The sequence below is a fragment of the Ochotona curzoniae genome, unplaced genomic scaffold (assembly GCF_017591425.1).
Source record: "Ochotona curzoniae isolate NIBS_2020 unplaced genomic scaffold, NIBS_Ocur_1.0 contig_46, whole genome shotgun sequence".
Taxonomy (NCBI): domain Eukaryota; kingdom Metazoa; phylum Chordata; class Mammalia; order Lagomorpha; family Ochotonidae; genus Ochotona; species Ochotona curzoniae.
Genome location: NW_024466340.1, coordinates 8,400,403 through 8,425,777, shown reverse-complemented (window position 1 = coordinate 8,425,777; position 25,375 = coordinate 8,400,403). Strand labels below are relative to the sequence as shown.

At 61.8% G+C, this 25,375-nt stretch overlaps 1 protein-coding gene across 2 annotated transcripts; it reads right to left on the bottom strand.

The window, feature by feature from the left end:
* Positions 1 to 482: 482 nt before the first annotated feature.
* GLT1D1 (glycosyltransferase 1 domain containing 1) lies at positions 483 to 22,179 on the bottom strand. Of its 2 annotated transcripts, XM_040986898.1 has the most exons (12): positions 22,112 to 22,179; positions 18,893 to 19,041; positions 18,167 to 18,272; positions 15,194 to 15,245; positions 13,884 to 13,920; positions 12,578 to 12,634; positions 8,996 to 9,091; positions 8,526 to 8,575; positions 5,873 to 5,916; positions 5,205 to 5,325; positions 3,110 to 3,208; positions 483 to 644 (listed from the first exon to the last, which is right to left on the bottom strand). In XM_040986898.1, the coding sequence occupies exons 1-12, from the start codon at positions 22,177 to 22,179 to the stop codon at positions 483 to 485; spliced, it is 1,041 nt and encodes a 346-aa protein (XP_040842832.1). The 2 variants fall into 2 exon arrangements, with proteins under 2 accessions (XP_040842832.1, XP_040842833.1); XM_040986899.1 differs by lacking the exons at positions 8,526 to 8,575; positions 8,996 to 9,091; positions 12,578 to 12,634; positions 13,884 to 13,920.
* Between the last annotated feature and the right edge of the window lie 3,196 nt (positions 22,180 to 25,375).

Sequence of the window (25,375 nt, the reverse complement as noted above, 5' to 3'; positions counted from 1 at the left end):
GGCCATCAGAGGGATGACTTCCGTGCTGAGGGGCCCAGCTGCTGTTGCCAGAACCACCAGGCCAACCTGGGGGCAGCTTTGGCACCCAGAGATGAGTCCCCCTCAAAGCCACTGGGTGATCACCTGCAGGGAAGGACCCACGTGGGACCCAGAGTCGCCATCCTGGGGATCCGGGCCTCAAAGTCAGTGACAAACGCAAACAGCTCCACTCAGCTGCCGTGCCCAAGGTCAGTTTTGCTTTTTGATCTGGCAGTGATGGGCGTCTCCCGCCTCAGAATGCGAGCTAGGGGTCTGCATGGGATTGCTTGAGGAGCCCAGTGCCCACGCCACAGTCCCAAGGCGGTCCCCTGTTCCTCCCCGAGCCCCTGGGGCTAACCACTGTGCTCCTCCCACATGAGCTGGTGTGAACCTGCACCCCAAGGACCGCGAGGCGAGGACGGCCCGGGGCCGGGCGGCCGGTGGCGGGGGGCAAGGCTGTCCCCTCACTCCTCGCTGTTCCCCTCCAGCTTGCCGACGAGGTGTCGGTACACGTCCCTTTCCGCCTTCCACGAGTGGCACAGCCTCACGTACTCCTTGCCGTTGGCCACGAGCTCCTTCTCCAGGGCGGGGTCACTGAGCAGTCTCTGGGCCAGCTGAACGAACTCCTGCACCGGGGATGGGGGCTGCGTGAGCTCCTGGGCTGGTCCCCTGACCGCGCCCAGAGCCTGGAGACACATTTTTTGGAGGGTTGGGAGTTGATGCAAGCAATGGGAGCAAGATGTCACACTTGTACATACGTGAGCTCACACACAGGCACAGGGACCTACACGCATTCGTGTGCACATAACAAGACGTGCACACACAATGGGTCACTCACACACAAGTTAGTGCCCAGTACATCTCACACACACACACACACTGGCGTGACCGTTCCTGCAGAGCCTCATGGCTGCTTCCCGACCCGCCAAGCTGCTGCCTCATTCCTTCGTGATGATGAGGAATTCACGCTTTCCCCCTGGTCGCCACCTGCTCCCCGAGACAGACTGGCTTCCACACGCTGCACCATGCCATCTGCCCCCACTGCTCGCTGCCACGTTGGTGGTGTCGCCCCCGTTGGGCACAGACAATGCCTTCTCTTTGCTGGTGGCATTGGATGCCGTGGGAAGCTCTAGGCCCCAGTTCTGGGCCTGAGTCCCCTGCGTGTCTTCGTTTTGCCCTCTGGCACCCCTCCGTCCACCTAGCCTGGACGCTCCCTGGCTGCAGATGATGGGTGCTCCTGCTGGCAGTCCCTCCAGCATCTGTGGCTTCGCATCAGGCCCTGCTTCTGCGTGGGCTCCTTGCTCAAGTCCTCGGACAAGCCAGACCTACAGAGCCTGGGCCCGCGTGCCAGGAGCTCCGGAGGCATTCCTCCACATGGCAGCGCCCGGAGCCCCACCTGGTGGCTCAGGCCTGCTGCAGCCTCACCAAGCCGAGGCTCTTGGGGTAACCACAGGCTTGCCTTCTGCCTCCCTGGGCCCCGCCATGCCCGGCCAGGACCCAGGACAGGATGTCCCTGGAAGTCCTTCTGCCCGGAAGACGGGCACAGCTAGTGGGGAGAAAGATCATCGGAGCTGAATATGGTGCCCACACAAGCGCAGCCTCTGCTCCCCAAACCGGAGAGGGGGAGCCGAGAAGCCTAGGGCCCACGGCACAAGAGCGCCACCTGCTGAGGGCAGGGGGCCACTGCAAAAGGCCCCTGTGCCAGGCCTGGCCGGGGAGGACCTGCCCTGTTGTGCCAGGCCTGGCTGGGGGAGGACCTGCCCTGTTGTGCCAGGCCTGGCCGGGGGAGGACCTGCCCTGTTGTGCCAGGCCTGGCCGGGGGAGGACCTGCCCTGTTGTGCCAGGCCTGGCCGGGGGAGGACCTGCCCTGTTGTGCCAGGCCTGGCCGTGGGGAGGACCTGCCCTGTGCCAGGCCTGGCCGGGGGAGGACCTGGGACCTGCTCTCTGGAACGGCGGACAGAGCTTGACTGCCCTCCCCGGCAGCCGTCCCGGACCACACTTCAGTCATTGGTGTTTGAGAGAATCAAATTCAAACCAAACCTCGTCAGAACCACAGGGATGAATGGACGTCATGAGCCGTGAAGGCGGACCTGCACACGAGACTCCGCAGGTCAAGTCCGCTCGCTGAAGTCGAGGAGCCAGGGGCCTCCTCGCGTGTCACAGCCCGAGTGAGCGCCCCAGGCTTGGCCAGCTGGGCTGTCGTGCAAACCATCACACGCAGGGTCACTGGACGTGACTAGCACAGGTGAACGTTGGCAATGTCCCATTGTCCGTCCCCACGGATGCAGGATGGGACGGTCCTGATGGCCAGCTGTGCCCAGAAAAACTCGGTCTCCATGAAAGATGAATCACCGTGGGCTCTTGGGTGTTGTGTGAGCAGTTCGGCGTTCGTCCAGTGTCCTGTGTATTTACAGCTAGAGATGACACAGACTTGCACGGGTTGGGTTCCACGAGGTGGATCACCAGAACGCATTCGGCCTGTCGCCTTTTCATCTGTCAAGTGGGCTGGGGCAGTGGCTAAGCCGGCACGCCACACTCTATCCGCAGGCCAGCCCAAGCCCGGCCGCTCCACTTCCCAACCTGCTCCCTGCTAACATGTCTGGGAGGGCAGCACGGGGCTCCATCTCACGTGCTATGAGAAGTCAAGAGCTTGACTGGCCGCAGCCGAGGTGAGACCACAAGGTGGCACATACGCCTTTGTGGGCACACACATGCCACCTCTACCTGAATAAGGGGCACCCAGCGCCCAGTAGTAACACACGTGTGAGATTCCTGTGTCAACTAAAGATGCACACACACACGCAGCAGGGCCTTCCTGTCAGCTGCACACACACACACACACACACACACACACACACACACACACGCAGCAGGGCCTTCCTGTCAGCTGCACGCACACACACACACACACACACACACACACACACACACACGCAGCAGGGCCTTCCTGTCAGCTACACACACACACACACACACACACACACACACACACACACACACACACAGCAGGGCCTGCTTCCTGCCCATGTAATTTCACTCACAGAGCCCGCCCCTCAGAGCAGAGGAACAGGGGGGCATGGTGCAGCCTTACCTCAGGATCTGAAAACAGCAGGCCTGTCACCCCGTGCTTCACCAGGGCCGCGTTCCCAGGGATGTTCCTGGCCAACACCGGGACTTCCAAATCCATGGCCTGAGGGGACAGCAGGGGGATCACCGAGTGAGGCCTGGTCAGAGGCAGTGCCGGCTCCCCCTGCTGCGGGCACAGAGCACTCCTGAGACTCAGAGCTGCGGGAAGACAGCCGGGAGCACTTCCTGCGGGAACCATCTCCCCTGCCTGGCAGGGTGGCCTTTCCCTGACTCCCCCTGGGGGAGCCCAACCCCTAGAGGCCTAGGCTGCAGCCAGCTCCTCCAAGGGGTTGCTTTGGCCCGCCTGGGGAGTGTCCCACCTGGGCCAATCCTGCTTCTGCGTGAGATGGACACAGCCCGGGATGCTCCTTCAGCTCAGGATGCTCCCACAGCCCGGGACGCTCCCACAGCCCGGGATGCTCCTTCAGCTCAGGATGCTCCCACAGCCCAGGACACCCCCACAGCTCAGGACACCCCTACAGCTCCCACAGATGGGACACCCCCACAGCTCAGGACACCCCCACAGCCCAGGACACCCCCATAGCCCAGGACACCCCTACAGCTCCCACAGATGGGACACCCCCACAACCCAGGTGCAGAATACCAGCAAACTGCTAATGTGATTTGTACTACAGACATATTTTTCATGATGCTTTTAATGTTTATTCAATTTTATGCATTTGAGAAGCAGAGCGACAAAGAGGACAGACGTATCTTTCATTTGTCTGTTCACTCTCCAGAGTCCCCAGAGCTGGGGCTGGGCCAGGACACAGCCAGGAACCTGGGACTCCATCTGGGTCACCCAGGTGGGTGGAGGGGACCTGAACGTGACAGCCATCAGCACTGGGGGGAGGGGGGACAACAACGGGAGCTGCATCAGAAGTGGAGGCATCCTATGCCTGGCACTCTGGTATATGATGTTGGCACGCTGGGTGGTGGCTTAGCCCCTGCATGTCTCAGGTCCTCCTCCTGAGTCCTTCTACCTGTGGGGGGCCAACCCCAACTGGACTCACACACAGGCTCAGGCAGGGCACGGCTGCGCCTCTCAGAGCAGGTGCACGGAGGCAGAGTGAGCCACAGCTGGACACACAGACAGGCTCAGGCAGGGCATGGGTGTGCCTCTCGGAGCAGGTGCACGGAGGCAGAGTAAGCCACAGCTGGACACACAGACAGGCTCAGGCAGGGCACGGCCGCGCCTCTCAGAGCAGGTGCATGGAGTGTGGTCATCCTGCTGACAGGCGTCCTGACAGCGTGATGGGCGTATCAGGCCTGGCAGTCTCCGTGTGTCACCTGGAGATGTGCTTCCTCTGGACGTGGCCCTGAGATGGCACACACATTTGTATCGTGTGCCACCTGGGAGTCCACCAGGGACAAGCAGAGGACAGTGTGGCACATTGCAAGGTCATTCACACTCCCAGGGATAGTGCTGTGTGTTAGCAGGTAGGACCACCCGTATGGACGCTGGTTTGAATCCCGGACACCCCACTTCCGGTCCAGCTTCCTGCCCACACCTGGGAGAGCATCACCTCACGGCCCAAGGCTTGCATCCCTGCACATACAGGAGAGACTCGGAAGAAGCTCCCGGCTCCTGGCTTCCCTGTGACCCAGCACTAGCCATTGGAGCCATCTGGGGAGTGACCCTGCAGGTTCTCCTTCTCAGTAACTGACTTCCAAAGCAAAGGAATAGGTTTGAAAGGATTATGTGTTTCTCTGCAGCCCCCACACCATGTGCATGAAGTTCAAGTCAGTGCCAGCAACACGTTCCTAATGGAGATGGCTCACACATGACAAGGCCACGCCCACCGGCCATGCATGCCCCTCGCCAAAGGCCGATTTTGTTACTATATCAGCAGAAAATGCATTTTAGCAAGCAGGACTTTTGCACATATCCACGGGCAAGGCGGCCCATCCCAAGGTGACCCGGGGACACCCCAGTATTCAACGCCTTGGGTCCCCGAATCGCTGTTGACGAATGCACTCCCGCCTGCCTCTAGAATCAATCCCGTTGGCGCTGCGGCACCCTCCCCCGACCCCCACTTCAGAGCCTGAGGCGGGGTTACCTCCAGGATGGCGGCCGACATGCCCTCCGACACGGAGCTGTTCACCACTGCGCGGCAGTTCTTGACCACGGCGTGCAGGTCTTCCTGGGGCAGCTCTGGCATGAGCCGCACACCGGGGGCCCTGCAGGACATGGGGCAAGGAACAGAGGGGGCTGGGGTGGTGGCCTAGCAGGGCGGTGACCAAGCAGTGACTGACTGACTGATAAGAACTAGGGTCGGTCCAGCCGCACCACCGTCTGGTCAAGCGGAAGGGTGCCAGGAACCCCTCTGGTCTCCTCCTGCACCCACACAGCACAGAGGGCAGCTTTGAAATACCACCAGACCCAGTGCCCCAAGAACCCAACCTGGTTCCAGGGACTTTTAAAGACTGCAGTGGCAACAGGCTGTGTGTGAATGATAGATGATGGCGGGCGAGCCCTGCGTTCCCAGCAGGCAGGACTGACAGGTCACAGCTGGGGGGTCTGTGCCCACCTGCACCTACCCAGGCTTGCACTGGCCTCTTACAGGCAATGAGAAGGGCCACCACCCCTGGCTTAGTGTGCCTGTTTCCTGTGCTGTGGGTGGGTGACACAGCCCAGCTGGAGGGCGTCCCAGGAGGCAGAGGGCAGTGACAGATGTCGCCCACCACGTGCCCACTTCTGCAAAGGCCTGTTCTTCTAGCACCCTACCTGTCCACAATGGCTTTCACTTCCTGGGTGAAGACAGGGTCCACCTGGAAAGAGACAAAGACAAGCTGAGCAAAGGCACAGATAAGATCCTGTCTCCGGGGACAGTGGACACAGAGCCAGGCTCCGTGGGATGAGGGCGCGTCTCCGGGGACAGCACACACAGAGCCAGGCTCCGTGGGATGAGGGCGCGTCTCCGGGGACAGCACACACAGAGCCAGGCTCAGTGGGATGAGGGCGCGTCTCCGGGGACAGCACACACAGAGCCAGGCTCCATGGGATGAGGGCGCGTCTCCGGGGACAGCTCCCTCTGGAAGGCACACGTTGCAGGTGTGGGTGTGCGGCCCCGAGTGGGCGCCCTGACCTTCAAGGCATTGGCAAGGCCAACATTATCCATCTTGGTTTCTGCCGTCATCAAAGCTGGATATGTAAGGATGTTTGAGGTTGTTTCTAGAAAGTTCATTGGTTGCCAATGTTCCACCAGGTCCTTCTCAAGCTCTTAACTCACTTCCAACACGGGTCCTCCTGGCGTCAACCTCCTGGCGTCGCCCCCTCCTGGCGTCGCCCCCTCCTGGCGTCGCCCCCTCCTGGCGTCACCCCCTCCTGGCGTCATCCCCTGTGCACACGTGGGGACCCGGAAAGTGGCGGACGTTGTGTGAGTTCACAGCGGTGGACCTTCCTAGGCAGCACCCCCACCCTGGGGTCTGAGTCTGAATCCTTCACCCTAGGGTCTGAGTCTGAGGCTTCATCACGACTCGTTAAGGAAAGACACTTCACCAAGGAAGACACAGCAGGCTTTGTAAGACGGGTGGGGTCCCTGACCCCTCCCTAAGGTGTGCTGCGGCCGACGGGCTGCAGCTTTCGGAGCTGACTTCCACGCCAATTCATTTCCACATCTCTTAGAGCTGCAGGTGGAACAAGACGCAGCAGAGCCAGTAAGCAGGCAGCTCTGCGTAACGAAAGCGTGGGTTCCACCGCTGTGGCACGCAGACGCATGGGAGCACAAAGCTCTCATTTCCTGCTTCCAAGCTGATTTATTGTCCAGTAAAAACAAATTGTTTCAACTTGCAGGCATCAGGGAAATCATCGCAGATCCAGGGACTACTGCCTACTGCCCCACAGGCGTACAGTTCTCAGCACGCCCACGGGGCACCCTTCACACAGCACCCCGCACACCCACGGGCACCCCTCACACAGCGCCCCGCACGCTGACGGGGCACCCCTCACACAGCGCCCCACACGCTCACGGGGTGCCCCTCACACAACGCCCCACACACTTACAAGGCACCCCAGCACAGCACCGCCCCCCCCCCACACACGTGCTCACACAGCGCTCCGGCACACACACGGGGCACCCTTCACACAGCGCCCTGCACACCCACGGGGCACCCTTCACACAGCACCCCGCATGCTCACGAGGTGCCCCAGCACAGTTCTCAGCACCCTCACGGGGCACCCCTCACACAACGCCCCGCACACTCACAAGGCACCCCAGCACAGCGCCCCGCACACACACACGTGCTCACACAGCGCCCCTGCACATGCAGGTGCACAGGAGGCCTGACTGCAGGAGACGGACGCTCAGAGATGGACATTGCATGGAAGCCAGAGCCACTTCCGACCCTCCTGCGGAGGAGGGCAAAGCTGGCTCAAGCCAGAGAGGTGACATCAACACTTAGCACTCACTCGACGCCCCTCTGGACGCCCCTCTGGAGCCCACCTCGTGCCAGCAGCCCATGAGGCAGGTTGCATTACCGGAGCTCTTACACGGGGGCACACGGAGGCGTGGAGGTCAGTGTAATGTGTGTCCAGGAGGCTGCTCCCAGAGCCCATGCTGTGCATGAAGCCAAGCAGCCTGGGATCCCGCTGGGGGCTACGGGCACCATGGTTACCCACCAGCATCTGGCAGCTGGCAGCCGTGACGGAAGCTGCGTGTGGGGCTGGGATGGACCTGGCTTCTTTAACTGCCTTGCTGAGGTCTGCCATGAGCCTAAGCAGGCAGAGAATGCCCACCTGCCAGTGATTGGTACAAGTGTCTGCTACCGCCGGCCTTCAAAAGAAGGTGATGATGGCCATGGGGACGGCTCTGGGCTGGTGGCGTGCGCCGGCCTGCCCTTGCTGCTTCAGGGCCATCCTCCCAGCCAGCAGCCAGGCCTCATGAAGGCAAAACCACCAACATGTGCGTCTGCGGGCCCAGAGCCTTCCCCGCACAGGTCGGTGCCGCCGCTCCCTGGGAGCAGGCTCCAGGGACGCTCGTGAAGCAAGCCGAGAGCGTTCCGGGGAGGTGTGCCTCGTGCACAGCCCAGCAGCGCCCTCCCTGCCAGCCGTGCCCTCCCTGCCAGCCGCGCCCTCCCTGCCAGCAGCGCCCTCCCTGCCAGCCGCGCCCTCCCTGCCAGCCACGCAGTGGCTTCCTCTGACTGTCCTGCAGCTCCACAGGCGCTTAGTCCTTCTTAGCAAACAACCCCGATGGCAGGACCGTAAAGCGAGGGTCGTCAAAAGGACCTTTGTCCTTGGTCCATTCTCCGCTGTGTTCCAGCTTTGCCCAGGGCACAGCCAAAGGCTTGGAGCAGACAGGGTTGGGGCACGCGCAGGCACACGCGGAGGAGATGGACGTGAGACCCATGCTTGTCCACACTCGTCTATGACACACACTTACTTCCGGGCCCACAATTATCAGGTACGCGTCCCCCTCGTCTCGGTGCCAATCTGGGAAGAAACCAACGAGAGCCACGTGTTAAATTCACAGCAATTAGATCGGAGTTATTCCACGACAAAACCAGTGCTCGGCATTCCTTCAGGGCCCGTGCCAACTTCGGGGGCATGGCACAGGCGGGCCTGAGAGCTCATGTGTGGGGCGGGCACGGGGCACGGGCTTCCTACACAGCTGCCCGGGCCTAGATTCCTCACTTTCTCCACAACCAAGACCAACCTGCCCCTGGAACTCCAAACGGACTCCAGAACATTCTAGAGTGCGGAGGTTAATTCAAACACAGGAACAAAGTGTCAACACACCACCTGGCACGTGCAAGCACCCTCACACAAAACTCTTGGAGCCCTGCAGAACGGGCTGCACCCACCCCGCCAGCCTTGGGGGTGCCAGGAACAGGGCAGGGGATGCGGGCCCACCTGAAAAGGCGTCCACCAGGAACAACGGGTCTTTGACACGCCGCAAGCCACAGATGAGCAGGAATACATGCACGCAGTCGGCGCTCTGGTCAATGGCTGCAACACAGGGTCCCGGGTCGTGAGTGGGGGTTCCAACCTGCTGGGCAGGGGCTGTGGCCTCGTGGGTGCCCTCTGAGGCGGCTGGCCCAGCTCCTGACCTGCCATGGAGGCGTGCAGGCGTCCCCAGAGGCGGCTGTCCCAGCTCCTGACCTGCCATGGAGGCGTGCAGGTGCAACAGACTCCCACTTGCGGCTTTTAATGAATTTGTTTCCCAGTTTTAACTCAAACTTATAATTTTTTTCTTGAAGATTTAGTTTTTTATTGCCAAAGCATATTTACAGAGTGAAGGAGAGAAGATCTCCCATCTATTGGTTCACTCCCCACATGGCCACACTGGTCGGAGCGAGCCTGTCCAAAGCTAGGAGCCAAGGGCTTCCCCAGGTCCTCCACACGGGTGCAGGGTCCCAAGGCCTTCGGCCATCCTCCACTGCTTTTCCAGGCCGTAAGCAGGGAGCTGAGGGGAAGTGGAGCAGACGGGTCTCGAACGGGCGCCCGTGTGGGATGCTGCATCCAGGTTGTGACTTCGCCCACTATGCCACATCGCCACCCCTAACTCAGACCAACACTGCTGTCCGAGTCTGCGACGGAGCCCACCGCTCTCTAAGGCCATGGCCCCTTCCCCAGCGCCCTGGCCAGACAGTGTGAGTGGGTGTCCCATCGAGCACCCCATAGCACCTGCAGGCTCGGCACCCTGTGGGAGGCTCCACTGCTCAGACGCGCTGCCCCACCCACACCCAGGCACCCCTGCTCCCGCGCTGTACCCCAGCAGCTCCCTTCATGCTGCTCATGACAACTCCAGAGCTTGGGCAAGGCAAGGGCAGCTCGGGGAATCCTGGCTGAGCTGGCTGCACAGGAAGACAGCCGTCCTTGGCCCTGACTGCCCACGCGCACAGTAGGCGAGCTGCCCCGGGGAGAGCAGACCGGTCTCCATCTAGAAGCACGGCGTGGGTTTGGACAGAATCAAATACCTGTGCAAGAGAAACGGGAGAACAAGAGAAGAGGCCCGTTTCAGCTTCAACGATCCGGGGTTCAAGACTGGGAAGGACCATGAGTAACCGCTGGTGTCTCAAACCGCTGGAGTGGAACCGGCAGTGCACAGGCCTCAGCGGCCAGCAGCTAAGTGGGGTTGTGCTGGCACCGCCCAACACCATGGGGCAGTGCCAGAATGCCACCTCCCCGTGTGATCCCTTCACTCATCCCTGTTCTCGCTGATCTGCTCAAGTCAGACTAAGCAGCGTCCAGCGCTGCTGCATGGGATCAGAGACCTGGGGCCCACGGCAAGGCGGGCCATGATCGACCATGATCGACCTCTGCCCTCTAGGATGCATCCCGTGGGGGCTGCAGGCTAATCCACTACCCGCCAGCTGGCTGTGTCCCACCCTAGCACCCTCAATTCCCAGGCCTTCAGTGGGGCACCTGCTCCCCAAGGTCCTTGCCCAGTCCCTGGCTCTCCGGCCTTCACACTTAGGGTTACAGAGGAAGTGACAGAGGGAACCAGCAGCCAAGGGAAGACAGGGCAGTCCTTCCCCAGGGCCCAGCACCCCCACACCTGCTCCGAGGCTATGATTCAGCACCGTGTGCAGCGGGGTCTGCCCACGTCCACACGCCTGCTCTCACACCTCCCAGTGCTCACACACACACGCCCCGCCCACGTCCACACGCCTGCTCTCACACCTCCCAGTGCTCACACACGCAGGGCCGCCCACGTCCACACGCCTGCTCTCACACCTCCCAGTGCTCACACACACACACACACGGGGACCCGCCCACGTCCACACGCCTGCTCTCACACCTCCCAGTGCTCACACACACGGGCCCTGCCCACATCCACACGCCTGCTCTCACACCTCCCAGTGCTCACACACACACGAGGGTCCTGCCCACGTCCACACGCCTGCTCTCACACCTCCCAGTGCTCACACACACACGCAGGGCCGCCCACGTCCACACGCCTGCTCTCACACCTCCCAGAGCTCACACACACGCCCTGCCCGCGTCCACACGCCTGCTCTCACACCTCCCAGTGCTCGCACACACACGCGGGCCCTGCCCACGTCCACACGCCTGCTCTCACACCTCCCAGTGCTCACACACACACGCGGGCCCTGCCCACGTCCACACGCCTGCTCTCACACCTCCCAGTGCTCACACACACACACACGCCCTGCCCACGTCCACACGCCTGCTCTCACACCTCCCAGTGCTCACACACACGGGGACCCGCCCACGTCCACACGCCTGCTCTCACACCTCCCAGTGCTCACACACACACACACGCCCTGCCCACGTCCACACGCCTGCTCTCACACCTCCCAGTGCTCACACACACGCGGAGGCAGGCAGGCAGGGGAGCCGGAGGGAAGCGTTTTCCAAGGAGTGCTTCCGATCTCTTGGCTGCCCTGGCACCCCGTGACCTAGCGGAGAGAACAACCCTCTCCATGGACAAGCCGCATAACGGACACCTGCTTGGGCGTGCGGGCTGTGTCCTCGTGTAGCACACCTCTGCGCGTAGCCACGCCCCAGGATTTACACACATGGCACAACACAGCTTCTCTTAAATTGCACAGCCAACAGACTTTGCTCCCACAGGCAGGAGAGGGGAGAGGGGCGGGGTGCGGTGTGAGCAAGCATGTAACCCCACACACAGCCAGGCCCGCCTCCAGGGAAGCCCACACAGCTGGGCCAACAGCTGCACACAGATGCGCTGGTACGCTCGCCGTGGCTGGTCCGTCAGAGGAAGCGGAGCTGTCCCACACACAGGCTGGGCAGGTCAATTTCTGCTCGCTTGTTTTCGATAAATGGTATACCACACACTCACAAAGAAAAACTGACACCCCAAGATCAGTGTAAGGCCAATGGGGATGACTTTAAATGAAAGAGCTAACATGCTAACGCTTCCAAAGAATAAAAAGGAAAATGCCTCTTCCACTCCAGGCAACCTGGAGGCTGCACTCCCAAAGTGTTGTTTGTATGAAGGAAACCATTGGGAGAGACTTCCTGCCAGCTGTGAGGCTGCCATCCCGTGCCACAGGGCCTTGCCCAGCTCCCGCTCCAGCTGCCTGCCCGTGAGGCAGCGGTGGGGCCTCAGTAGCTGGGTCCCTGCCACTATGTGGGAGACCCGGGGGAGCTCCCAGCCCTGGTTTTCAGCCTGCGTCAGCCTTCGGGGAGTGAGCCAGCCGATGGGTTTTCTCTTTTTACCTTTCTGTCCACCCTCTCTCTTTGTCCCTCCAGTTAAAGGACACGCAGGAATGACGCTGAGACTGGACAGGAGGTACAGAACGCGGCGTCTGACGGGGCCTGTGGCTGCAGCCTGGCTGTTGTCAGAGCCCAAGGAAGCTGCGGCCGCAGAGGTGCGCTGCCTCAACCCCGCCTGGCAGCCTTCGAGTCCTGCCTCCTCCTGCTTTTGCCATAAGCAGCGAGTCCCTCTGACCCCTGGCCCCTGGCCACGAGTGCCTGCAGGCCTGGCACGTGCCCACGGCTCACCTGCACGTTGAAGAAAGCTGCTCCAGCTAAAGGTGATGTTGGGTGTTGTTGTGATGCCTGGACCGGAGGGGGGAGATGGAGAGAAACTCGGCTCAGGCTCAGAAATGTCCCCCCGCCATCGTGAAATGGTGATGGCCACCAGGGTGCCCCAGGCCTCACCAAGTCCCACGCGTGACCCCCACCCCCAGCAGCACGGGGCTCAGAGACCGGTCTGTCCCCTCCCTGGTCCACTGCTGGCCCGAGTCTCTTGCCCACGCAGACACCCAAGTTCCTGAAAGATGCATCCAGAAGCCACGGTCCCTGCAGCACCCCACCCCCGCCGTGCCAGCTCTCAGGACACCGAGGCCGTGCTGACCCCCTCTCCTGGGCCAGGCGGGGCTGCCTGCCATCTGGGCGCCTTTCCTTCCCCATACTGCTTCAGCGAAGCTTAAATGTTCCAAGAAAAGGGAACAGCAGGACTCAGCCTCGGAAATTCTTGGTAAGAGGAAACCTTGCAAGCTTCAAAGAGGAACAGCTGGTCATGAACCACCTCTAAAATGCACCTGTGTGACTGAGGCCCCCACGGAGCAGCACGCACAGCAGCTGCTGGCCCAGCACCTTGCCAGCACTCGCCCCGGGCACAGACTCCAGAACGATGCTCTCCCATCCACCCCAGGACCTGTCAGGTGGTCCTGCCACTGACCAAACTGGAAACCGAGGCTCAGAGAGCCCCAAGGCCGTGCAAGCTGGCACAGCGCGAGGGTGGTCCATGTACTGTGGCCGAGTGTGGTGGCAGAGCTGGCCCCAGCCGAGCTGAGGGAACTCCAGGCCCTGCGCGTCTCAACACTCCCGGACCATGCCCCAGCCTCTTTGTAAATTGTTTCTGTTCAAAAAAGATCACGGCCGAGTGTACCACACCACTCAGCCACAGGGCCTAGGTGGACCACAGACCCCTTGCTGGTCACTTCCAGGGAAGCACTGGTCCTAAGCCGCGCCTGGAGCATGGAACACGCGCCTGCCTGCTGTACGTCAGCTCGGAGGCCCTCGGCAGGGGCGCCCAAGGCCAGCCCGGGGTAGCACAGTGACGGGCAGAGCGGGGAGCCCAGGCCTCACGCCCCCAGTGGGCTCCAGTCAGCTCACCACGCTCAGCGGCCCACATCCTCTGGGCCTCCTACCCACGTCTGCTGGGCAGTCATGAGACGCATCCGTCCCACCGTCACGCACACCTCAGAGGCCACATTATCTCATCTGTAAATATTTGATTGCAATCTCTAGACAGGGCTTCTCCTCTTAAAACACCTCTGCAGTTACGCTTCAGGATTCTTACCTTGGCTCTGGACGAAGATCTTACCCTTGGCATGCGGCTTTTGAAAGAAGAGAGGAGAAAAGAAAGTCAACACGCCAGTCCATTACGACAGCTTTTTAGAAATGACAAGTTCGCTGCGCCCCCCGGAGAGCGGCCCTCGACCCCATGCACACAGCCGCTCACAGACTCGATCTGCAAGAGCCAAGAGCTGCCTCAGCGCTGACGCAAGAACAGCCCGGCCACGGCAAGAAGCAGAGACCGGAGCCCCGGTCGCCGCGTGAGACACGATGCAGGGCGCTGCCTGCCCCCACACGCGAGCCAGGAGGTTCTGCACAGTGTGCACACGCATCCAGAGTGAGAATTCTCTCTACTCCTGGGAAATGGAGGAGGTAACAGGGGGACCCAGCATGCCGGGAAACCAGGAAGAAAGAGGCGGCCCTGGGGGGGATTCGTTCCCGGGGAACAGCAGGAGGGGCTCACGTCCCGCGAGGGGAAGGGACAGTGGCCCTGGCTACTGGCAGCAAGGCACACCAGGGCACCCTTGCTGGTGATTCCTGGAGAGAAATGGAAGCTGCTTCTCCAGCTTATGCCGGAACCGAGGCACAAACACGTTTCAGTTCCAGCCCAGACACTGGAAGCCAGCGTGCCCGGTGTGTGCCGCCTGATGCTGAGGCAACAATTCCCCGAGTCACATTGAGAAATGAAGGGACCTCCAGCGGACAGGAGGGTTAAGGAGACACACAGCCGCCCCAGCAGAGCTCGGCACGTATGTGGGTCTCGTGGTCTGAGCCCCACACGTGACCGCCCTGCACCTCCCTCGGGCAGCAGTCTGCCGAATTTGGCAAAGGAAAATTAGATAAAGCACGGGCACAGCCTGCAAGATGTGCTGGCGAGATCTGTACTGCTCAATGAGGAGGCAGTGCTGGACAAGCAGCAGTGGGACAGGTTAGGCTCAGGGCAGGCCTGTCCAGCCGAGCCCCTCCCACCTGCCCCGGCTCCTAAGCAGGCCCCCTCAGCCATCCTTGACTCCTCAGCAGCCTCCAGGAACGGCCACTGTCCTCGGGAGGCTGGCACTGCAGGGGCTGGAGCAGCAGCCGTGGCCACGGCGGAGCCCGGCAGCATCACTCCGTGTGACATGAGCACGGAGCACACGAGCACGCCTTGACTCCTGGGCGACACCTTCCCTGACGTCACACGTTTCCAAGTTCCTGCAGACACAGAGCAATCACAGCTCTCTCGGCTGCAGCAGCACCGCCCCTGTGCCCGTCGTGAGCTGCCCGACCACACCACGACACTGGCACCGCGCAGACAGCCACGCGGGAAGCACGTACCCACCGCCTCTGTGCCATCTCCTTCATGGACTCGGAGAACGCCACAGCGAATCTAGCAAATGAACAAGGAAAACGGTGAGGCCGGCAGAGCCGGGCAGGACGCGGACTGACGCAGCAACGAGGCTGCTGCTCGGGCTCGTGGGCCTTTGTGTTTAACTCTACTCACACCCAGACAGGCTGTGTGTGCAAGAACCCAAGCAAACGGACTCCAGCCCCCGGGCCTGCACCCTGCTGGGCCTGCACCTGGCCTGCACCCTGCTGGGCCTGCACCCTGCTGGGCCTGCACCGGGCCTGCACCGGGCCTGCAAACAGGCCTAACCCCCAGGAACTCAGTCACTGTGTGGCAACTTGTCCCCTTGCGGAATTACAGCTACTAGATGCAGCAGGCATAGCAGAGACACCAAAGGAGGCCCGGCCAAGCCTGCGGCCACAGGAAGCCCAAGCAAGGGGCTCTAGGCTGGAACCCCAGGACCGATGGCCAGGCTGGGCTCTCCCTCGTCCCTCCTGCCTCCGCACCACGCGTCTGTGATCTCACTGAGCAGAGAGTAGGGACTCCACGCAGGGGCCATAAGGATGGTGAGGGAGGCGCGGTGGCACCTGACCAGGCACTGGACCATGTACCTGCAGGGACCTCATGCCCGGCTCAAGTGATGGAGACTGTTTGCTGGGTGTGCGTGACAGGGGCTCTGCACCTGCCCCCCGAAGGGCTAGAACACAAGCACCAAGTCCTGGGGAGTCGAGACGTCAGGACAGACACAGTCACTGCAGGAAGACGGCCAGGCCTGGACATCCAGTTGGCCTCCTCTGCTGGGCCCCAGTTGGCCTGGAGATTGCCTGCCCAGGGCCCGCCCCCACCCAATGGCCAGAGGTGTTCCCTGCAGCTGCAGCCTACCGATGCTCCACAGCAGGCCCACCTCACGAGGCTGCTTCCCTCTGGGAAAAAATGAGACTAAAACCGGAGTTAATTTTAGTATAAAATCTGAGGCCCAAACCCAAGGAGAGGCCCCGGCAGACGGCGCCAGCGGATTTCCCAGCGTTCGCAGCAGAGTCAATTGACTAATTTTTGAAGAGCACTGCTCTCAGCTGGCTGAGCCCACTCAGGGACAAAGGGCAGAGGAAGGAGTTGCTAGAGTCCCGGGGACAGGCCGGCGGATCCACGCAGGATGGCAGACCCACGCAGGACGGCCGGCGGATCCACGCAGGACGGCCAGCAGATCCACGCAGCGGGGACGTCCCACGGTAGAGGGCCCCCAGTGCAGTCATGCCTTCTCTGGGACCCAGTTTCCTGCTGAGGTAGACCCCCGAGGACAGCAGACGGTGAAGACTCCGACACTTGGCTTCCTGCGCCCACGGAGACCCAGCTGGGAGACTTGGCTCTCTGCTAGCTGGGAGACTCGGCTCTCTGCTAGCTGGGGAATGACTTTTCTCTGTTTCTCTCTCTCTGCCTCTCAAATTAAAATAATAATAATAATAATAATGGATACAGCAAGATAGCCTAGCAGCTAAAGTCCTCGCTTTGAATGCGCCAGGATCCCATATGGGCGCTAGTTCATGTCCCAGGGATCTCACTTCCCATCCAGCTCCCTGCCTGTGGCCCGGGAAAGCAGTGGAGGACAGCCCAAAGCCTTGGGACCCTGCACCCGTGTGGGAGACCTGGAAGAGGCTCCTGGCCCCTGGCTTTGGGTCAGCTCAACTTCAGCCGTTGCGGCCACTTGGAGAGCGAACCAGCAGATGGAAGATCTTTCTCTCTGTATCTCCTTCTCTCTATAAATCTGCCCTTCAAATAAAAACAAATCAATCTTTCAAAAAATAGTAATCTTTAATTTTAATATTGATAATTGTAATATTGAATGTTTAATTATCAATATTAAATACTGACAATTGTAAAGTATCTATAATACTTAGAAGGCCTTTACTGTCCGGTGCGTAACGAGCTGTGGGACTCTAAAGCTCATGCATCTTGCAGCAAACAGCAGCAAGAAAGCCTGTCAGGGCAACTCCGGAATGTTCTTAGACGGCCGCTGACGGCAAAGCCCCTGTGCACTCACAGGCTGCCGTCCGCCGACTGCATGCGTGCACAGGCAGCCAGGTCTCCGCAAGAGCCAGGCGGAGGCTCGAGGACCGCCCGCTGGCCCCCTGGCCCTCTGGGGCCTGGCAAGGGTTGAGAGCAGCACAGCCGGGGCTGGGGCTCTGCGCCTCCAGGTGACAGCTGGGCACGAGCCCCCAGCGCTGGTGACAGAGCCCGCTTCCAGGGGCGCCTGCGAGCATGGCCGTGGGCCCAGACAGCACAGGAGCGCGGCTGGGGAGGGGCTCGCGGCAAGGATGCCTGGGACCTTCCTGTGGATCCACCAGGAAGCCCCGCTGAGTTCCCCCTGAGCCGTCATCGGAAAAGTCCCCTGCTCGGGATTTACACAAACGCTGAATTCTTTCAGGCTAATTTCCTCCTTTTCCATGACGTGCCACTGTCATTTCTTTTTTCAGAGAAATATTTTTTTTATTTTTACTTGAAACACAGAGTTACAGAGATAGAGAGGAACCATGCCATCTGCTAGCTCACTCCCTAAATGGCCACGACAGACAGGGTTGGGCTGGTCCAAAGCCAGGAGCCTCCTATGGGTCTCTCAAGTGGGTGCAGGGGCCCAAGGCCTTGGCCCGTCCTCCGCACTTTCCCCGGCGGTCAGCAGGGAGCTGCTGGGACTCGAACAGGCCCGCAGGTTGCCTGCACTGCAGCAGAGGTTTGGCTCGCTCCTCTACAGCTCCAGGCGTCCTTACGTTACAGAGAGCAGGTGGAGAGCTGCCCTCCTCTCCATGCCCCTCCAGCTCACCGCTGAAGGCCACACCCAGAGGGAACTTGGCTATCTGCCATGCCAGGCCGGCGCAGCCAGCGAGGCTGGGCCGTGGGCAGTGGGCAGTGCGCAGGGGGCAGTGCCCTCCACCTACAGCCCGCTGCCCAGCCTCGCTGGCTCCACCGACCTGGCCTCCTGGAGGACGCGTCCCATGACTCTGCTTTTCTCTTCCTCTTGGGCGTCTTCGTTCAGATCAGTTCCACCGAAGATGATGCCAAACGGGACTCGGTGACCTGCAACAGGAGCAGTGTCAGCAGCAATGCCCACAACCCAAGCCTGCACAAGAGAGAGGATGGGGTGGGAGGCTGGCTGGGGTGCCCTGGCTTTCCAAGTGGCAGCACGGTGTCCCTGCAGGCCATGGCACTGCGGTTTGCCTGGAGGTGCCACGTGTGGTGGTCAGCAGAGCCTGTGAGCCGGCCACCTGTCACAGCCACGCTGACCATCCCTAGGAACCTGCTGGGCTGGATCCTGGAGGTGGGGGCAGAGCGGCACCCCACATCTAACTCAGGGCTCAGCCATGGCAAGCAATCCACATTTAGCCCAGATCTCAGCCATGGTGGGCACCCCACAATTAGCCCAGAGCTCAGCCATGGTGGGCACCTGACATTTAGCCCAGAGCTAAGCCATGGTGGGCACCCCACAATTAGCCCGAGGCTCAGCCATTGCAGGCATTCCACGTTTAAACCAGGACTCAGCCACCGAAGGTACCCCACATTTAGCCCAGGGCTCAGCCACGGAGGGAACCCCACATTTAGCTCAGGGCTCAGCCACGGCGGCAGCTCTGGGCAAGGGGAGCCAAGGACAGTGGCTTCCAGGGGCTGCATGGTGGGGGCGGCAGCAGGGAGAGCATCACCTTGCAGCAGGCGGCCACCCCGGTACAGGTGCAGAGCCAGAGCTGCCTGCAGGTTCTCGGCCGTGATGAGGCTCGCAACGTCAGATGGGCTGTCGAAGTCGAAGGCGTCCTTCAGGAGGCAGATGTGGCCTGCGGCCTCCAGGTGGTCCCTGCGTCAGACGGCAGAGACACGGAGATCAGGGGCATGGGTAGACCACAGGAGTCTGAAGCACAAGTGTGTCCAGCTCCACAGAACAACCAACACCCACCCATCCAAGCCCCGCATCCTGTGCCAGGGCTGGCCAGGGCCGGCAGACTGAGGGCTGAGCCCGGCAGCCAGCAGCTCCGGACACAGGTAGGCAACACCACCCTCTCAGAGTCTCGGATCCACTTCCATCCCAGCTGGGCCTCACCTGCAGGCGGTACCCAGGGGCTGTTGTTAGTCCTCAGTTCTTGTTATTTTAATCTCTTTGAAAGACAGAGGCCAAGAAGAGAGATCTGCCATCCATGAGTTTGCTCCCCAAATGGTCATGAAGGCCAACCCTTGGGCAGGCCACCACCAGGAGCCCAGGACTTACACCAGGTGGCAGGGACAGAAATACCTGAGCCATCCCCTGGTCCTCTGGGTGAGGGGCTGGGTCCTGAGCCATCCCCTGGTCCTCTGGGTGAGGGGCTGGGTCCTGAGCCATCCGCTGGTCCTCTGGGTGAGGGGCCGGGACCTGAGCCACCACCTGGTCCTCTGGGTGAGGGGCCGGGTCCTGAGCCATCCCCTGGTCCTCTGGGTGAGGGGCCGGGTCCTGAGCCATCCCCTGGTCCTCTGGGTGAGGGGCCGGGACCTGAGCCACCACCTGGTCCTCTGGGTGAGGGGCCGGGTCCTGAGCCACCACCTGGTCCTCTGGGTGAGGGGCCGGGACCTGAGCCACCACCTGGTCCTCTGGGTGAGGGCCGGGACCTGAGCCACCCCCTGCTCCTCTGGGTGAGGGGCTGGGTCCTGAGCCATCCCCTGGTCCTCTGGGTGAGGGGCCGGGTCCTGAGCCATCCCCTGGTCCTCTGGGTGAGGGGCCGGGTCCTGAGCCATCCCCTGGTCCTCTGGGTGAGCAGGGGCCTGGATGGGAATTGGACCTGGCCCTCGAGTCTGGTGCTATGAAACAGCATCCCAAGTGGCCCCTTAACGCTGCAAACACTTGGCCCACCGCAAGTGGGGGAATTCTTTGGAAAGATTTCCAAAGGTACTTATTATCATCACTGCAAAGAATGCCTCATGGCCTTCCCATTCCTCTCGCCCAACCCACCACACGAGTCTGCCCTCTGCCCCACTTTAGTTTAATGCTGGTAACCTGAGTCTACAACCCAAACCTACTTCACACACAGGGGCCACCCTGCCTGCCCACAGCAGCCTGAGAAAACCTCCAGCACGTGCAAACAGGACAGCCTGGAGCTGGGTCACGTGACACCAGATCCCATGCTAGCCCCCCGAGGGCACACCTGCACCCCTGAGAGGTGCCAGATGTGCGGCCTGAGGGATCCTGTACAGGCGGGCCCGGGAAGGGGAGCACGGACATGAGCACAGTATTACTGAAGGGCGCCGAGGTCACAAGACACAAGACACGCACAGGACACACACAGGTGTACACCCTCACCCTTGCCACTGCACACCAACCAGACGGCCAGCTGCCCTCTAGGTCACAGTCAACCAGACGCTCCCACCAATCAGACCACAGCCAACCAGAGGGCCAGCTGCCCTCCAGACCATGGCCAACCAGATGCTGCCCTCCAGATCTGGCCAACCAGAGGGCCAGCTGCCCTCCAGACCACAGCCAACCACACAGCCAGCTGCCCTCCAGGCCATGGCCAACCAGAGGGCCAGCTGCCCTCCAGAACATAGCCAACCAGATGGCCAGCTGCCCTCCAGACCATGGCCAACCAGACGCTCCCGCCAACCAGATTACAGCCAACCAGACAGCCAGCTGCCATCCAGACCATGGCCAACCAGACGGCCAGCTGCCCTTCAGACCACAGCCAACCAGATGCTGCCCTCCAGACCATGGCCAACCAGAGGCTACCCTCCAGACCACAGCCAACCAGAGGGCCAGCTGCTGCCCAGACCATGGCCAACCAGACGGCCAGCTGCCCTCCAGATCACAACCAACCAGAGGGCCTGCTGCCCTCCAACCCCCCAGAACTGCATCTGCGTTAACCTCCTTCTTATGTCAGTCACCCAACCTCAGCCATCCCAGCACAAAGATCAGGTGACTGAAGGCTGCTGGCATAAACACGTGCATTGGAAAGCAGCGGAGGGCGGTCCAAACACTCGGGCCCTGCACCTGCATGGGAGACCCAGATGCAGCCCTAGGTTCCTAGTTCCAGAAGTGGTCGGCTCCTGCTGTTCAGGCCATTCGAGCAGTGAACCGGCAAATGGAAGAGCAGTCACTCTCCTCTCACTGCCTTTCAAATAAATAAAATAAATCCTTAACAAGTTAATAAAAGCAGAACCAGGACAGCCCTCCCTGTAAATCCTCCAGCAAACTTCAGAGCAGGCTGCTCCTCCCCTGGGGGAGGCTCCGGTCTGCTGCCTTGAACAGGGTCCCCAGCAGTGCAGCGCTCTGCGCACCCACCTCTGTGGACAGGGAGGGGAGGGCGTGCTGCGGGCAGAAAGGGCTTCTGGGCAGCCAGATGCTGGACACAGGACCCGGGCCGTCCTGGCGCAGGTGCAGCATTCCGCCTCCAGGAGATGGTGGCCGGCAGCAGGGACCTCCCAGTGTCCGCAGACAAACGCCTAAACCAGACCCGGTGATTGCAGGTGCCAGAGATGGGAGCAGGCTGTGGTGGCAAGTCTCCGACAAAGCTAGACCTGGAGGTGACGGCTGAGGGGGTTGGGTCCCCCCGAGCTGCGGGGCCTCACCGCGCAGGAAGCCTCCCTGGGCCATGGTGTGCACAGCCCTGGCGCTGCGGCATCTCTTTGCTTGGTCCCCTTTGCGTGTATCTCGCCTACACGCTCACCGCACCAGGAGAGCGCGGGCGCAGCCAGGGCCCGACCGGCGGAGGCACCGCGCCAGCCGCGCGCGGCCTCCACCTGCGCCCAGCTGGGCAGTGAGGCCCGGGGCCCAGCGTGCCTGGGTGCCCCCCGCGCCCCCGCCCGCATCCATCCTCCATCCGTTTGCGCACGCGGTGACCGGCGGCCCCGACGCGCCCCGCACCCAGGCTGGGCAGTGTGCTCTGCCGCGCGCGCCCCGCACCTACCGGACGCGCTCGGCCGTGACGGCGTTGCCTGTGTGCCGCCGCAGCACAGCCAGGAACAGGAGCCGCATGCCGCCACCGGGGCCATCGACCGGGCCACCGCCACCAGGGCCGGGGGCGGCGCTGGGCTGGTCGTGCTGGCTGCTCCCGGAGGCCGTGCCCGTGCCCGCTGCGGCGCAGAGGGGGCGCTGGGATTGGGGGAGGGGAGAGGAGGGGACGGAGGAGGGACAGGGGAGGGGGATGGAGGTGCGGCAGAGGACTGTGGAGGGGATGTGGGGAGAGGAGGGGACGGAGGAGGGACAGGGGAGGGGGATGGAGGTGTGGCAGAGGACTGTGGAGGGGATGTGGGGAGAGGAGGGGACGGAGGAGGGACAGGGGAGGGGGATGTAGGGGGCCGGAGTGGGAGGGGACTGAGGGAGTGGGAGGGGCCGTGGGGAGGGGCGCGCGCAGGGCCACGGGGCCTCTGTCCCCATAGAGGCAGGGCTGTTCCACGCTGTCCCTCTGGGCGGGGCCCCAAGGCTGCACCTGGGGGACCCTAAGGGCCAGGCAAGGACCAGCTGGACTAACAGGAGACCTGGTGGCAGTTGCAGGAGAGAAACCAGGGGCCTGCACCTGCTGAGTCTTCCAGAACCTAAGAGGGGCTGCAGCCTGCAGTCACATCCCAGGGACAGACAGGGATGAGAGGAGGGAGGTGGGAAGTGGAGGACGAGGGGCCCTCAGCAGGGCCACACCTGCAGCAGGGGCTCCACAGTCACCTGGGACCCAGCCCCTCACCAACACCACGGCAGTGGCCCTCCCGTCTGCTCAGAGTCCAGGCACTGAGAAGGCAAACAGGCCCCAAACTGGTCGAGTTACACACACTCGCACATCTTTCATCTACCAGATGGCCACACTAGCCAGAGATGGGCCTTGCTGAGGCGTCGGAGCCCCAAGCACGGGGACCACTCTGCTGGCCTCCAGGCTCAGGAACAAGGAGCCGGATCAGAGTGAAGCAGCCAGGACTCGAACTGGCATCCAAACAGGAGCCACTGTTGTAGGGACTGCCCAACTGGGTGCACTGTGACACTGGCTCATTTATTTTTATAAATAGGAATAAATTTATTCTTTCTGAAAATTTTTGCTGGTAATTTATTTGAAAGAAAGATAGTCAAAACCGGAGAGATGGAGTCCTTTTGTCCTTTGGTTCACTCTCCAGCCCCAGCAGCCAAGAGGGCCAGGCTGGAGCCGGGGGCCAGGGACCTAGGGCACAGTGTGCTGTGTGCCTATGGCCTCCCACATAAGCCAGGCAGAGATCCGGGAGCTCCGTCACGCTGCTCCCACACCGGCTGGCCAGGAGATCCAGGCGTGACCTCCCACACCGGCTGGCCAGGAGATCCAGGCGTGAGCTCCCACACGCTGGTGTAGACATGGAGCTGGGACTTGAGCCCTGGGTGCCCAGGTGGACAGCAGGTGCCCAGGCGACGTCTCGCCCGCTCAATGCCCACCCTTGGAAACTCACACAGCCCTTAGCGAGGTTGTTACAGATCATGTGACCACATCTTGCCTCCAAGGGCGCTGGAAAGTGGGCACACTGGGAGAAGTTTGGAGTCTCTCACCTCGACGCAGGGACCCAAGTGAGTGAGCCAAAGGCGCCCCCGCTCACACAGCAACAATGACCACATCCCCGAGGACAGACAGGGTAGGGAGAACAGAGAACGGGCGGGAGGAAGTGACTTGGGGCACGCTGCACACGCCGGGGTTCTTTCTTCCGGTCTCAGTTCCAGCAAAGACCCATGCCCAGTCGGTGCCGGGGCTATGATGTAAGCACGCGGTCCCCATCTGGACCCCAAGCCTGCTGGCCAGCAGCACTGACGCCCGACTCCAGGACTGCGTTAGAGCAGCACCAGTGGTCCACCATCACTGTCACGGCTCCCAGGGATCCAGGCCACCAAGCCCCCAGCCATGACGCCGGACAGTGCCCAGGGCAAGGCCTGGTCCAGTGCCCATGGCCCTTGGCTGCAGCAGGGCAAGGCTTGGCCCGGCCCCCGGGGCCCTTGGCTGCAGCAGGGCAAGACCTAGTCCAGTGCCCCTGGCCCTGGCTACAGTAGGTCAAGGCCTGGTCCAGTGCCCATGGCCCTTGGCTGCAGCAGGGCAAGGCCTGGTCCAGTGCCCATGGCCCTTGGCTGCAGCAGGGCAAGGCCTGGTCCAGTGCCCATGGCCCTTGGCTGCAGCAGGGCAAGGCCTGGTCCAGTGCCCATGGCCCTTGGCTGCAGCAGGGCAAGGCCTGGCCCGGCCCCCAGGGCCCTTGGCTGCAGCAGGGCAAGGCCTGGTCCAGTGCCCATGGCCCTCGGCTGCAGCAGGGCAAGGCCTGGCCCAGTGCCCATGGCCCTTGGCTGCAGCAGGGCAAGGCCTGGTCCAGTGCCCATGGCCCTTGGCTGCAGCAGGGCAAGGCCTGGCCCGGCCCCCAGGATGCACTGGCAGGTAGAGTGACCCACTTCCTTAGCTCTGCTATGGGACTAGTGGGAGTTTGACAGCCACTGACTTTGGTTTCTGCACCCTGTTTTGTGCATTTATGTTTTTTGAAAGGCAGAGTTACAGAGAGAGGGAGAGACAGAGAGATCTTCTATCTGCTGATTCACTCCCCCAAATGACTGCAATGACCAGGCCTGGGCCAGAGCAAAGCCAGGAGCCAGCAGCCTCATCTGGTCTCCCAGGTGGGTATAGGGGCCCAAGCACTTGGGCCCTCCTCCACTGCTTTCCGGGCACATCAGCAGGAGCTGGACGGAACATAGAGCAGCAGGGACACGTCCATGGGACGTCCCGCAGACAGGGCCTCCTCTCATCCCCACCAGTCCCGGGCAGCTTAGTCCCTGGACTCCTTCTGCCAGAGGCCCTGGACGTGGCTCTGTCCAGTATGGCTCACAAGTCCATCTCCAGACCCCTGACTGTGGCCCCCACAGCTGGTGGCTCTCACAGGTGGGGCAGGCCTGGCTGTGTGCTGACCCTGGGACCAGAGGACCCAGCCAGCCCTGCGTCCAGCCCTGGGAGTCCCCGTGGATTCAATAGTCTAGCAGGGCAGCAGGTGTGGCCACTGGCCATGGTGTGGTGCCGGCCCTTCCCTGCAGCCATTGCGTCACCGGACACGGGGCAGGGCACGGGGACACCGCACCTGCTGAAGCTTCCCTCTGCTTTTGCTGGTTGTTGAAATCACTATGTCCACACACAGAGGGCTGTAAGGTCCTTTGGCGCACCCACTCACGGCCTTCCTCACCCTTGCCCCAGAGCGGC